Below are 15453 nucleotides of genomic sequence, written 5' to 3'. Positions count from 1 at the left end.
GGCAGCTTCTGACATAATGATGTTGTGGGACGCGGGTCAACGCTAGGATTAATCAAATCCCAGAATTGATTAATAATTTATAAAATTATTTAAATAATTTATTATTGGCGTGTTTAAAATTATATTAAATTGTATAAATCGTATACTTCAATTTTGTACAATCAGTTTTATGTATTTAATACTTTATTGCACAATGCATAACATAAGTTTTAAAAGGTCGGCTTAAAACCTATATCCTATTTTTTTGGATTAGTCGTTGTTAGTATTCTTATCAAGGCATAGTATCATCAGGAACACGCATTGGATTAGGAATTTTGTTTTCAAACATTGGGCTATAAGTTGAACTTGACCAAATGATGCCAAATGATGCTTAGGTTCATCGATCTGTTCTCTTCATGACTTTTTCTTATAATGAGAGATCGGTACATCGGTAATGTATATTATCTGTCTTTTTGAATTTTATCTAATTATGTTTTTTTTTTATTAATAATATTCATAAATGGCTGAGAGTGAATTAAAATCGAAATATAACTTCAACAAAATTTATTATCATATATGTATTTTTCTATTTTTTTATTGAGAGTCAAGGTAATCCTTTTTGAGACATGTTTAGCGCAAATAGTAGGCAGAGTATGGGGCAGCGTACGGGTAGGCAGAGTAAGCAGCATATGGAGCATACGCCGAGTAGGCTACTGGAGTGGTGTATGCAGCTGCTACTGGAGCAGTGTATGCAGCCGCTAGCGGTGCTGTATATGCTACGGAGACCAGAGGCTTGGCAGCAGCTAGAGCCAGGAAACAGGCGAGTATGAACTAGAAATAATAACAATCAAATACACATTTCAGTACACAGAAAATTGTAAGTAACGGAGAAATAATAGATGTGAGTAATACGTATTAAACTTAATTAAATTATAGGTATTTAAAATCAAATTTCATTAATAGTTTATTTTTATTTCTTGAAACCATTATGTAATTGACACACAATAAATACATATTGTCATGTATAGGTACTTACCAGTTTAAACATTTTGGTTGATTGTCAATTGCTTCTTTTTAGTTAATGATGTCAAATTGAAGTTCGTAGTGAATTTTATACTACAGAAACGAAGGTCGGAGTGCGCAATGATTCTCGAGTGTCAACATGTACTTTGAATTCTGATTAGCCTCGGAAATAGGGAAGGAAATTACATGCACAACGTCTACTACATGTTGTAGAGTACACTAAAGGTATGAAATGAAAATTTCCTTGAATATACTTAGAGTTAAAAAAAATACCAAAAATACAATACTTTAAGGCTTTAAGTTTCAGCAAATAAAAATTTAAAATACTGTACAAATATGACGGCGTGGATCTTTTTCAGGAAAGATTATGAAAATTATAAAAATTTGCTTCATTTTTATAATTTTCATACAACTAGAACTCGTTGATCTAATATCTAATTTATGCCACTGATCCCGAGGTCCTGGGTTGGACTCTATCATCTTTCAATATTGTATAAAAATACATAAGTTTCTTAATATACCAAATTCTCGAATCTGCATTGAATTTTATTTGATTTTAAGTTTAATTTAGATATACCAATAATATAGTTGTTAAAAATATAATAAGCTTTAAACTATCTTGAATATTTTTTTACTATTAGTTACTTAGACCTCCTCCTCCAATGCAAGACTAGCGGACCTATACAAATTCCATAGCGATTAACAATTTCCTTTGTAGAGAAGACCGAAATGTATGGAAATAACATAATATGTCCTACCTATATCAATTTCAAACTATTTGTGTTATTAATTTTAATTTTATTAAGTGCATGTTTATTTTTTTATGATCTTTAATTTGTACCAATTTGGACTTTTTTTTTTTAATCTTTCTACTCATGTTGCTATAATTATGTATTAATGTATTTTTAAAACAAATATTGTAATTGTTGTGGCTACTTTAAAAAGCTTCACATGTTAGCTATTTTCACTAAATTGTTTTACATTTGTCATTAAAACATGTAGTAGCTACTAGTGGTCCTTAAAATAAATAAAAATAAAAAAAAAATGTTATTCGATTCGATTACGTGATCAACGATTTTCGATTGTGAAATGACTTCGACAAACGCTTATTTTTAAGCGCTTAATCTCTTTTGAGTTTTGACTAATTTTGATTTATTGGGATGAAATCGTGGTTCGAATTGCCGCTTTGTTGAATGCACCTGCCTATACATCCGCCCCCATAACATGCCTTGTAATCCTTCTTTAGTTCTTCTACAAATATACAATTTATGATAATTGTGTTTCCTTTACTTTACCTTTACGCAAGTACCAAAGGCCACAAAAAGTTTCAACTCAATCAAACGATAGCATAGAAACGTATAATAAGCACTAATTGATATATATATATATACAATACTAGTTTCGCCCACGACTTCGCCTGCATATTAGGGGAAGAGAGGCAAGTGCGAGTTATAAAAAGTAGCCTATGTCTTTCCTTGGGGTCAAGCTTGGTTCGTATAAAATCTCATCAAAATCGGTTCAATGGTTTAGCCGTAAAATCCCAACAGACAGACAGTGTTACTTTCGCATTTATAATATTAGAATATATTAATATTAAAATCAATAAGCATAGTTTATAGTATGCTAAGAGTCATACAACGTGATTTTAAAATATTTTTTTATCTTTTCTATTATATTTCATAATACAATAGTTTGGTAACAATAAAATTACTAGAACGAGGCCCTTGAAGGTAATCTCATCTTAAAATCTATTTTTATTAAACGTTTATATTGTATTAAAATATTGAAATAGATAAAAGTCTTTATTGTACGTAAGGCCATTCATATTCTATCCATTCTTTTAAACCAACGTTAAAAGAATGATGTATATATATTATGTATATATATATATATATGTATGTGCTTTATCAATCTGTTTGTCTAAACGCGAAAAACTCAAAAATTACCAAAAGGAGTTTCATACGAATCGCTGACTGATAGTACAATTTATATTAGTTTCGGAGTTAGAGGTCCACCACCAGTGTTGTTAATGTAAATAAAAACCGTAGATATAGATAATACTGCAAACAAATTGTGTACATGATTCTTTTGGGTGTAAATAAATTTATTATTATTATTATACGGTTTTCACAAATGGATGGAGTGATTCATGAAGGAGATTCATGTGTATAATTCAATAATGAGATATTTATAATATTGCGATATAAACGGTTTGTGTAGACTCGTAGAATAAGAGTGCGAAACCAGGATGGGTTGCTAGTTCTATATATATTAGTATTTTAAGAAATAATTTATTTGTAGACATAGTAAAGTGACTGGAGGAAAACTTAGTTTAGTGTATATATTCGATATTTGATATAAAACAAATAAAATTAATCTATTTTTACAAGCTGAGATGCCCCAGTGGTACGAACGCGTGAATCTTAACCGATGATAATGGGTTCAAACCCGGGCAAGCACCACTGAATTTTCATGTGCTTAATTTGTGATTATAATTCATCTCGTGCTATACGGTGAAGGAAAACATCGTGAGGAAACCTGCATGTGTCTACCGTAACAGCCTGTGAATGTTCCACTGCTGGGCTAAAGGCCTCCTCTCCTCTTATTGAGGAGAAGGTTTGGAGCTTATTCCACCACGCTGCTCCAATGCGGGTTGGTAGAATTCACATGTGGCAGAACTTCAGTGAAATTAGACACATGCCGAGATGGCCCTATGGTAAGAACGCGTGAATCTTAAGAATAATCTTAAGAATATATATATAAAGCGTAAATATATATTGAAGCCTAAGATCTGACTTGGCTACTTCTCATATATATAATATATAAGTGGCTCCAAATGGCTTGACACGCTACCGCGTGATACTGTTAGGTAACCTACAATAAATACCTTTATAATACAGTCGTCTCAACTAATATAACAAATACTTTTTTTAAATATTTCATGGAGAGTAAACCAATTATTTTAAATTCAATGATCTAAACAGAAAAATTGTTTGAAACTATTTATTAATCAATTATTACAAAATCAACGGCGTAGGTAATAAGCAGAGTATGGCGACGCGTAAGTGTAGGCGGAATAAGCGGCTACTGGTGCAGTGTAGGCTGAGTAGGCGGAGTAGGCCACTGGCGCGGTGTACGCTGCTGCTACTGGAGCTGTATAGGCTGCAGCTACGGGCGCTGTGTATGCAGCCAAGGGAGCCGTATATGCCAACGGTAAGACTCCGGGCTTGGCGGCAGCGAGGGCGAGGAAGCAGGCGAAGATGAACTGTAAAAATAATGGGCTTAATTAAAAACTGATTTAAAAAAAAAACATTAAAATAATATTGAAATAAAAAGGACACATTTGAAATATGATATGTACTTATTTATATATATGCTTAAAATATCTATATTGAGAGCTTATAACATACTTATTATTGCAACTATTAATGCCAGTTATACACTATCTGTTAAAATGTTCGTATACTCACAAGTTTGAACATTTTGATTGTGGAGATTATTTGTCGAGTGAACAAACGAAGTCGAGAAATGTGTGTGATACTACCCGTCTGACACCGAGGCGTTTTATACTCTCTTGTCTTTAGTTTTCCTATGAAGAAATAACCTTGTAGGACGCGCTTGGAATATAAAAACGTTATACAGTGTTTATTTGATTAATCTCGTCCAATAATTTTTATTGGTATTGTGTTTAAGAGTTATTGTCGATTAAAATCCAATTATACGATGAATGCCATAGTTTCATCTAATTTTAACAATTTTAGCGCTTTTAAAGTTATAAAAATGTGTTATTAAAAATGTATATAATAGTAATATAACTTAATTCACCAAAAAGAAACAAAGACAAAATTAAGGTACAAAGCCATAAAAAGAAAAAAGTTAACAGTGTGATATTTGATAATTCGGTGAAAAGGTCATAGTCTCAGCTAGGATGTTTTTCAGTCTACGCTTGGTACATATGCTGCCAACAAAAACTAAAAAACTTCTTTTACTTTTTACTGCATTAATTGCAATAATAATCCCTTGGCTAGTCCAAGGGATTATTATTGCAATTAAGCAATTTAAGTCGCAGCGAACGTCAACCTGCATGGCGATTTTGCTTTGTATCACTAGCGGAGTACCATAGAGGGAGAGAAGACGGGAAAATGGTGACTTTTTCGCTGTGAAAGCGCATACCTGTGTTTTCTTGGTATTAAACTCAATCTAGTTCTAATGCCCTATCGAGTTCAATGACAAGATCCTTCCGCCTGTCCTCAATATCCGCTCGCCCAATCACTGCGCGTCCGTGGTATCCACCCATGCACTGTACTATCGTCTGCATAGCAATATAACATACATTGCTCAATAGAGCATATCATTGATATGCAAAAGAAAGAGTGTGGGAGATAGCACAGATCCCTGGGGGACCAGCATTCACTAGATAGAATTGTGAAGCGCAACCGTCAACTAAAACACGAAGGATAGGCTTGTGTAGGAAGCTGGCAATCCAGGTGCATAGCTGAGCAGGCAGACCATATGCCGACAGCTTGGAGAGAAGACTTCTGTGCCAGACTTCTGTGCCAGTCGAAAGCCTTGGAGATAACGAGGCTGACAGCCAACGATTCCCCATGCTTGTCGATAGCTTCACCCCAGAGGTGTGTTATGTACGCTAGAAGATCACCTGTAGACCGTTTTGGTCGAAACCCGTACTGATGATCATTTATTAGATAGCGATCTTCTAGGTAATTAGTTGGTTGTTTAGAATCCGTTCCATCACCTTACAAAGTATTGAGGTGATAGCTATTGGCCGATAATTTGCCGGGTCAGACCTATACCCATTTTAGGAACCGCTTGCACATTAGCTCTTCTCCAAGCCTCCGACACACATCCCGAAGAGAGAGAGAGAAAGTTGGAACAGGCGCGTTAATACAGGAGACAGCTCCGCCACGCACTTCTTCAGCACTATGGTTGGTATTCCATCGGGACCGTTAGCTTTCCGTACATCAAGTGATTGCAACTCCGCACGCACATCACGTTGCTTGATTTTGATGTCAGACGGTCCATCCCGAGATTATGCGTGGCCTGGTGATGAAGCCAAAAATCAGCCGAGATGACCCAGTGGTAAGAACGCGGGAATCCTAACCGATGATCGTGGGTTCAAGCCCGGGAAGCACCACTGAGTTTTCATGTGCTTAATTTGTGATTATAATTTATCTTTTGCTTTACGGTGAAGTTAAATAATCTTCAAACCTTCTCCTCAAAAAGAGTGAGGAAGCCTTAGCCCAGCAGTGGGACATTCATAGGCTGTTAATATGAAAGAAAAAAAAATCCACAGAAATGTTACGAAGCAAAGGTAAAAATATTTTACATTAATAATTTTCAAAATTTACTACGTGTCAAATATATAGTTGGGAGAAACCTTTATTATTAAACCGTACAACAGCGTTGTTAAAAAAAGTCGAGCAATAAATTCAAATCGCCATTTTATTAGTGGATTGAAAAGTAAAGTAATTAATTCATTAATTGTATTATTTGGATTTTTCAGAGAAATTGAGTCAGTAATTTACATCAATATATAATATGGTATTGTATTTTTAAAAAGACAAATTTGAGGTTTTTTCAAATCAGTTTTATGGATGCTAAATATGTATTATTTAAACAATGGCTTTATTTATTTTCTACTATTACTGTTAATAGTTGATTGCAAATAATAGAAGATGACACTGTTGTTGATTTATGAGAACAGTCTCATGTTGCTTCTCTGCACCGCTAGACTCAGTCTTTGGGCTAAATAAGCGCCAGCTCTTGGGTCACCAGAAGTGTGGACCAGTTTCTTTGAAAGATCTTTTATGATTTTTTTTTGTATCGGACGACCATAATTGTTAATTGTTGTAAACATAGCAATAAAAAATGTTACTTGAATACCCAAGGAATAGGGCAACTAGCATAAATATCGAAACAAAGATAAACGCACTTGTCTTGTTATAGCACTCTGATGTGAAAAACTCTCTGTGTAATAGTTATTATAAGTACCTGTAGATTATATTTTCGTCGCTTCATTCGAAGATACAATTAACCAGGTAGTCCTTTTATCCTAAAGGCACTGCCCGCACGTTTAGAGAATCGATTTTTAATCGATAATTCAACCCGTAATCAGTGAGGGGATTTTCGCTCGTTCTGTTTGTCGAATTAATATTGATGATATATTTAATATAATTTGTTAAATTAATAAAATTTGTCAAATGAAATTATTAAAATCTATAAACGTTTAAAAATAAAGTTTTTTTTGAGGCTAGTTTGTATATGAATGTTTTATTGAGACAAATATATAAAAACATAATACATAATAACAATCTCTGAACATCTACCTGGTTAATTGTATCTTCGAATGAAGCGACGAAAATATTATATACGATCAAACGAACTTCTTGAAGTGAAGTTCGATCATTAATATATGAGTCGCTTTATTCGAAGATACATAGTTCCCACCGGGTTGGTGGGAACTATGTAAACAACAAAAAAAAAAAACTTTTAACTAAACTTTAATGGTAAATCTCTAAACATGAATGAAGTGACAAGTGACAGTTCAATAGAATAAGTATATATATATTAAAAAGGAGGTTGAATTATCGATTGAAAATCGATTCTCTAAACGTGCGGACAGTGCCTTTAGGATAAAAGGACTACACACTAAATAGAATTACGATATTTAGAATGACGATTAATAAGCCTAATATTTGAAAAGTGAATGATTCCAGTATTGATGCATAAACAAGAGTAATTAAAGAAAGCGTTTGTTTCTAAATTAAACAGTAGATTCATCCACTAAACATTGAACTATTATAAATAGTGTTACAGAAACAGTGCAAAAATACAACTTGATAAATTCTTTAATAGAAAATTAATTTATGTTATTTTTCACGATGTTTTCCTTCACCGTAAAGCACGAGATGAATTATAATAAAAAAAAACTTGTTTAATTGTATTGATATATGTTATTTTTCAGCTTAAGCTTCATGGAAATTTCATCCAAAGTTCCAAAGACGTACACTGTCAAATGTATTGAATAAAATTAATAGTAACCGCCTTTTCTTAATATTTTTTGTTTTTTAATTGATGTAAGTATATTGCCCCTTACTGGTATTTTTTCCTTTTCTATGTTGCTATTTTCAATTGTAACGTTTTATATATGTAACGTGATTTCTATTTGTGCACTGTATCTTACTGTAACTACTATGTATTCACATCTTCAGGGTTGTTACATAGCTCTTACCTGATGTATAATTATATATCCTACCTGTCAACTGTGCCAACCTGTTTTGTGTGGCATATTTTATGAATTAAAATAGATAAGAAAACATTTTTATAACATATTTTTATTTATTTCTCAATTCGTTCGATGTTACAAGATCAACGGCGGAGGTAGTAGGCGGAGTATGGAGAAGCGTAAGTGTAGGCAGAGTAGGCTACTGGTGCGGTGTAGGCTGAGTAGGCGGAGTAGGCCACTGGCGCGGTGTACGCTGCTGCTACAGGAGCTGTGTAGGTTGCAGCTATGGGCGCTGTATATGCAGCCAAGGGAGCTGTGTATGCCAACGGCAAGACTCCGGGCTTGGCGGCAGCGAGGGCGAGGAAGCAGGCGAAGATGAACTGTAAAAATAATGGGCTTAATTAAAAACTGATTTTAAAAAAAACCATTAAAATAATATTGAAATTAAAAGGACACATTTGAAATATGATATATACTTATTTATATATATGCTTAAAATATCTATATTGAGAGCTTATAACATACTTATTATTGCAACTATTAATGCCAGTTATACACTATCTGTTTAAATGTTCGTATACTTACAAGTTTGAACATTTTGATTGTGGAGATTATTTGTCGAGTGAACAAATGAAGTCGAGAAATGTGTGTGATACTAACCGTCTGACACCGAGGCGTTTTATACTCTCGTCTTTAGTTTTCCTATGAAGAAACAACCTTGTAGGATGCGTTTGGAATATAAAATCGTTATACAGTGATTATTTGATTAATCTCGTCCAATATTTTTTATTGGTATTTTGCTTAAAAGTTATTGTCGATTAAAATCCAATTATACGATCATTACCATTGTTTCATCTAATTTTAACACTTTTAGCAATTTTACAGTAAAAAATATATATAATTGAAAATGTATTTTAGTAGAAAATATATATTAAATTATTATTCGCTTATACAATGGAATAAATATGTAGCAGGCGTGATATCGTTTACAGAGGAAAATATTAATAGTTCATTATGGATGTAAAATATATGTTAGCCATAAGACCAATTATGATACAATTATTTATAGTCGTGATTTCTAATTAGACAAATTATATGAAATTTCGAGACTGTATGACATTTAACATTATTTATTTCACAAAACTGTTGCCGTCGTTTGTTAGTTCCACATGTGTACGGAGTAATACAAATTATTATATAACGATAAAGGTAGTTTGATTAATTTACGGCAGCCTTTAAGGCAGCAACTCAGCGAAATTTTTAGTAAACTAAGCTTAAATATAAATCTTGTTAATATTTAAGTAAGCTTAGTAGTTACGTGTTACGTATCTAGTAAACTCAAGGTACTGACTTCTTTAAAATCCGGATTCTAAATTTTTTGTAAGAAAACACAAGAGAATACATACTTGATATTAATTTTAAGGAGAAACCAAAACCATATATAATGATTTATATACCACATAAGGCAGACAATAACATCTTATAGTTTATTATTTGGCAATTAACACATTATAAGTTTATGCCGTTTCAAAATACGTGCGTAAATTCAAATTTTTCTGAAGCAAATACAATAGTAGAATTAAGTATATTGCTATATTATAATATAAAATTTTATAGTGCGATCTAAAACGTTCATCGAAATCTACAAGACAATTCACACGTCCTACGATCAGGAAATGAATAAAATTATCCTATCATTACTTTTTTGAAATAAAACCATAAAATAATACAAAAAAACTAAAATAACTACGACTTTTGTTATTAAGTCACGCATAGTTTGTTTCAAATCATTTTTAATCTATTTATTGTGAAAGAAAAAACAATGCACAGAAAATTGATGAAGCAAAAGTCAAAATATTTTACATTACTTATTTTCGAAATCCTATTTCACTTTTTTTTCAGTAGTTAATTAATCACTATATGCTATATATTATATTGTTAGAAATATAAAGTTTGATATGGTTATGCTACTCTGATGTGAATAATTCTCTGTGTAACATTAATTATAAATACCGTATTTTAAATACCTCATTAGACTGCCTCGAAATAGGTCTGGAGGACCTTATTATAAATACCTATAGTTAATATTATACGTTTATTGTATTATGTATAGCAATTATTATTGTTATACATAAAAAAATATTCGCTTATATTTTAAACATAAATTATAAATAATGTAATTACAACATTTAGAACGAAAATTAAAAAGGCTATTATTTGAAAAGCGAATGTTTCCAATATTGATACATAAACTGGAGTCGTTGACTGAAGTATTTGTTTCTATATTAAAAAGTAGATTGATCCAAAAATTGAGCTATTATAAATAGTGTTAGAGAAACAGTCTTAAAATATGACTTAATAAAATCTTTAATAGAAAATTAAATAATTTTGTAGTATAATTCTATCAAATATTTTTTTCAATTTATTTATCAATTAGTTGTATAGAGATAAATAGAAATAAATCAATTTTTAACTGTAAAAACAGTTTTTTTTTAAATATACATTTATTTTATAACATTGTTGTATGCTATGCTCCTTTTTTTTAATGGTGTTGATATATGTTATTTTTCAGGTTAAGCTTCATGGAAATTTTATCCAAAGTTTCAAAAACGTACACTGTCAAATGTATTGAATAAATTTAATAGTAAGCGCCTTTTCTTTATATATATATATATATATTTTTAATTAATGTAAGTATATTGCCCCTTACTGGTATTTTTTCCTTTTCTATGTTGCTGTTTTCAATTGTAACGTTTTATATATGTAACGTGATTTCTATTTGTGCACTGTATCTTACTGTAACTACTATGTATTCACATCTTCAGGGTTGTTACATAGCTCTTACCTGATGTATAATTATATATCCTACCTGTCAACTGTGCTAACCTGTTTTGTGTGCCATATTTTATGAATTAAAATAGATAAGAAAACATTTTTTATAACATATTTTTATTTATTTCTCAATTCGTTCGATGTTACAAGATCAACGGCGGAGGTAGTAGGCGGAGTATGGAGAAGCGTAAGTGTAGGCAGAGTAGGCTACTGGTGCGGTGTAGGCTGAGTAGGCAGAGTAGGCAACTGGCGCGGTGTACGCCGCAGCTACTGGAGCTGTGTACGCTGCAGCTACGGGCGCTGGGTATGCAGCCAAGGGAGCTGTGTATGCCAACGGCAAGACTCCGGGTTTGGCGGCGGCGACAGCGAGGAAGCAGGCGAAGATAAACTGTAAAAATAAAGGGTTAATATTGTCCTCTTTTTGGCCGAATAAAGGCACAGACCCTGCAGAGATACTCATACTCATGTGATTATATTAATGCACATGAGAATGTGTAAATTAGTACACTTTTAAACTCATAGTCCAATGGAATAGCAACGAACTCTTCAGAAAAAAGATCAGGCGCAGGACCCAAGCTTTACGTGTTTTCCAAGCCACGCGAGTGTAAAATTGCGCACTTTCTAACTTCAGGTTGATTCGAACTCGACAATCTAACAACGCCTTTAAAGTATACATATTCAATATATACAATTATTTACACACATACACAAAATCTTAGTTTTTTGTGCTATTTAGTGCTTTTATCTACATATTTTAAGCACAATTAATGTAATATGGCTAATGATTACATTTTGTTTGTAATACTTACAATTTTGAACATTTTGATTTTTGAAATTATTTATCAAGTGAACGAATGAACTCAAGCAATGTAAGTGATACTAAATGTTTGGCACCAGCTCGTTTTATACAGTCTTGTATTTAGTTTTCCTATGAAGAAACCGTGTGGGACGCGATTGGAATATAAATAATACGACGATAAAATTTGATTCATCTCTTTCAATACTTTTTATATCAATAAAAATATTAAATTAATTAAAATATTTAAATTTACATTATAGTACATTTTTATTAGTATTACATCACATTTGTGTCTGTGCAGCAGTTAGAAGACGTAAATATTAATTGAACCCGAATTGGAGCAGTGAGGTGAAATAAGTTCTCTTTTCGTTAAAATAAGAGGAGGTTTTAGCCCAGCTGTCGGTACAGTAATTTTACTTATGTGTTTAAAATATTTACATTTAACCTAATTAAGTGTTATGGATGAGTACAATCTTTAGCTTTGTGTAGTTTTGTTCACGTTTGATGTAAATATTGTTACCTCATCATTTTTACTTTTAATTTTAATAAGCACCACTAAAAATACAATTAATGAAATAGTACAAACGGTCAATATTTTAAGAGCAAAGGTTTATATCTTAATGTACTGGTCACTGTTAACTTAAAAATTTATTTCAATCTTAGATCCTTGGATCACCAGATTAAGATATATTTTCACAGAGTATTTTTTTTAAACTAAATTTAAGGTCTATCTTGAATTTATCTAATAAAAAAAAACGTCAAAATCAGTTCCAAATTGTCGACGCATTGATTATTATTATATGAATTTACGGCTTAGTAGGCTAGTAATACTTCAGGTTTATATCTTAATTATATGGAAGGTAATAATATGTAGGTAATATTTAAGCTTTTCTTTTATAGAACTCTGTTCTTTTCTAATCAAGATGCGCACCGTCAAAGATTCGTTTTAAAAAAAAGAAACAACTCTATTTTGCCCTCTAGTTTGTATGCTTCATTGGTATTTAATTACATACATTTAAATTAATTTTATTTTTAATTATTGTAACTTGTAAAGTAGATATATATTATATATGTTTGCGTCTGTGTGTACACCCTTAACGTTCTTTATGTTTCATCTACCTTAATGTTGCCTGGAAGATATATATCATAGCGATACTACCGCTTCTTTAAATTCTTGAAGATGATTCACGTAACAATTGTTATTTATATTGTAAAATGGCCTTATCATTTCAGAAGACTCAACACATTTTTTAAAGTACATTTTCATAATTACATTAAATTTCAAAAGGAGTCCTTATATAATATTAAAACTATTTGATCTCTCAGGCAATAAAAAAACTCAAGGAGTATACTCTTATAATATAATGTAATATATTACGATATTTATTTCTATAGAGTTAAATTGTTACAAAAATCTTGAATGATGATATGCAATGCTCTTTTTGTTATATTATATTGGATTGGTGTATTAATAAATATGAAATATTATAAATATAATATTATTTTGTTGTTCCACTTTTTTATTATTAACATTAAAGCCTTAAATATATACAAAAAATTAAAAATAGTTACTGTACAAATCGTGACCGCCTGGAATGGCAAGAATGCTAGCAGCATATTAAACAATAAATAAAGTTGCAACTTATGGTATGTTAAAAGATAAATAATATGGATATTAGCATTTACATGAAAGCACACCATTCATTTTAAACTATTGTAAAATTTAATAAAAAATCCGATATAGGTTTTTCTTTGACTAACGTTTCTATATTGAATCAATTAAATTAAATTTGAAGAATACAATTTGAATTAGATTGGTGTGCCAAAAAAGAATTAATTATAATGTCGTATGTAGTATTCATATTCATGTATAAATCAACTGTTTCTATTAAAAAGGTATGATGTCGAATGCAATGTTTTCGCGGTGGGTACGTGTGTGTAAAATAACTATGTTAAACGTAAGGTCACAAACGGTGTGATCAAAAAATATTTATAAAAAAAAAACAAAACGAGAACTTTGTTTTGAATGTTGATACGTAAGATGGTTACCCGGATTTAACCTGATTTGTCACCTTTAAGACCTACGTAAAATGTCTTAATCATCATTTCACCTTTAATAATTACAATTTGATTAATGAAATTAACTGATGAAGTTATTTTTTTATTTGTAAATAATAAACCAAAGTTTAGTAAAAGTATTCGGCACACATCGAGAAGAGATATATTAATAATGTATTTAATTTAATTGTCAATTTTTCTAAGTTGATCTTTGTTCATATTTAGTTGTATTTTAATTTATAGTTAATATAAATTTTATTCCTAAAAAACTTAATTGTTAAAATAATTCGTAACAAGTATTTTCAGTACAAATACATTAAATACTTAATGTGAATAACACGCAGAAAGTGCTTGAAATCATTTATTCATTAGTTCACTTAATGTTACAAAATCAACGGCGGAGGTAGTAAGCGGAGTATGGTGACGCGTAAGTGTAGGCGGAGTAAGCGGCTACTGGTGCGGTGTAGGCTGAGTAGGCGGGGTAGGCCACTGGTGCGGTGTACGCTGCTGCTACTGGAGCTGTGTACGCTGCAGCTACGGGCGCTGTGTATGCAGCCAAGGGAGCTGTGTATGCCAACGGCAAGACTCCGGGCTTGGCAGTGGCGACAGCGAGGAAGCAGGCGAAGATGAACTGTAAAAATAATAATTGGTGTAATTGATAAGCTTAATTAAAGAAACATTAAAATAATAAATAAAGAGCAGAGAATATGATATATAGTGAAAATTATATTGAGCGCTACTAACATTACTGTCATTATCACTATGACCGCCAGAGTAACTAATTTAATGTTTTATTCGTATACTTACAAGTTTGAACATTTTGGTTGTGGAGATTATTTGTCGAGTGAACAAATGAAGTCGAGAAATGTGTGTGATACTAACCGTCTGACACCGAGGCGTTTTATACTCTCTTGTCTTTAGTTTTCCTATGAAGAAACAACCTTGTAGGACGCGCTTGGAATATAAAACCGTTATACATTGATAATTTGATACATCTCATCCAATATTTTATTATTGGTATATTTAAATAACATTACATATTATGTTTTAATGTTGTGTAAATTAAAATCAAGTTTTTGTATACAATTAAACCTCGACTTAAATATAAACAGTAAATTTGAAAAAATATCTATAACTTTTTTATTTTATATATTGTTTAAGAAGGAATGTTATTTTTACACTTTTTTTGAGAAAGGTAATAATAGTATGGTTATTTTAATATTATTAATAATGTGATTCTCATTACTTCTGATGGTATACTTGGGCATGCTCTCATTTGTTATTTATCATAACAATACTGCCTCCTGAATACGCTTTCTTAATTTACTATATTCTATGTATATATATTAGTGTAAAATTTACAAAAACATGTTATTATGTATTATATTGACTGTTGTATACATAAAACTTAATTCAACATGCGTGCAAATAAATACACTGATTAGATATGTACGTGTTAGATTGGTAGGTCTTTGTGCAAGCTCGTCTGGGTAGGCACCACCTACTCATCAAATATTCT

General features: G+C 31.4%; 4 protein-coding genes across 4 annotated transcripts; all 4 read right to left on the bottom strand.

Moving 5' to 3' along the window:
* Positions 1-3991: 3991 nt before the first annotated feature.
* On the bottom strand, positions 3992-4527 carry LOC126774596 (pupal cuticle protein C1B-like). The gene is made up of 2 exons (XM_050496170.1): positions 4473-4527; positions 3992-4267 (listed from the first exon to the last, which is right to left on the bottom strand). Exons 1-2 carry the CDS (start codon positions 4482-4484, stop codon positions 4028-4030), a joined length of 252 nt encoding a protein of 83 aa, XP_050352127.1. The 5' UTR covers positions 4485-4527; the 3' UTR covers positions 3992-4027.
* A 3843-nt stretch (positions 4528-8370) lies between these two features.
* On the bottom strand, positions 8371-8917 carry LOC126774598 (pupal cuticle protein C1B-like). The gene is made up of 2 exons (XM_050496172.1): positions 8831-8917; positions 8371-8625 (listed from the first exon to the last, which is right to left on the bottom strand). Exons 1-2 carry the CDS (start codon positions 8840-8842, stop codon positions 8389-8391), a joined length of 249 nt encoding a protein of 82 aa, XP_050352129.1. The 5' UTR covers positions 8843-8917; the 3' UTR covers positions 8371-8388.
* A 2266-nt stretch (positions 8918-11183) lies between these two features.
* On the bottom strand, positions 11184-11955 carry LOC126774599 (pupal cuticle protein C1B-like). Its single transcript, XM_050496173.1, has 2 exons — positions 11887-11955; positions 11184-11465 (listed from the first exon to the last, which is right to left on the bottom strand). The coding sequence occupies exons 1-2, from the start codon at positions 11896-11898 to the stop codon at positions 11229-11231; spliced, it is 249 nt and encodes an 82-aa protein (XP_050352130.1). The 5' UTR covers positions 11899-11955; the 3' UTR covers positions 11184-11228.
* A 2327-nt stretch (positions 11956-14282) lies between these two features.
* On the bottom strand, positions 14283-14812 carry LOC126774597 (vitelline membrane protein Vm26Ab-like). The gene is made up of 2 exons (XM_050496171.1): positions 14742-14812; positions 14283-14565 (listed from the first exon to the last, which is right to left on the bottom strand). Exons 1-2 carry the CDS (start codon positions 14751-14753, stop codon positions 14326-14328), a joined length of 252 nt encoding a protein of 83 aa, XP_050352128.1. The 5' UTR covers positions 14754-14812; the 3' UTR covers positions 14283-14325.
* Between the last annotated feature and the right edge of the window lie 641 nt (positions 14813-15453).

This window comes from Nymphalis io, chromosome 16 (genome assembly GCF_905147045.1).
Source record: "Nymphalis io chromosome 16, ilAglIoxx1.1, whole genome shotgun sequence".
Lineage (NCBI taxonomy): Eukaryota > Metazoa > Arthropoda > Insecta > Lepidoptera > Nymphalidae > Nymphalis > Nymphalis io.
This window is presented reverse-complemented; position numbering and strand designations above follow the sequence as displayed.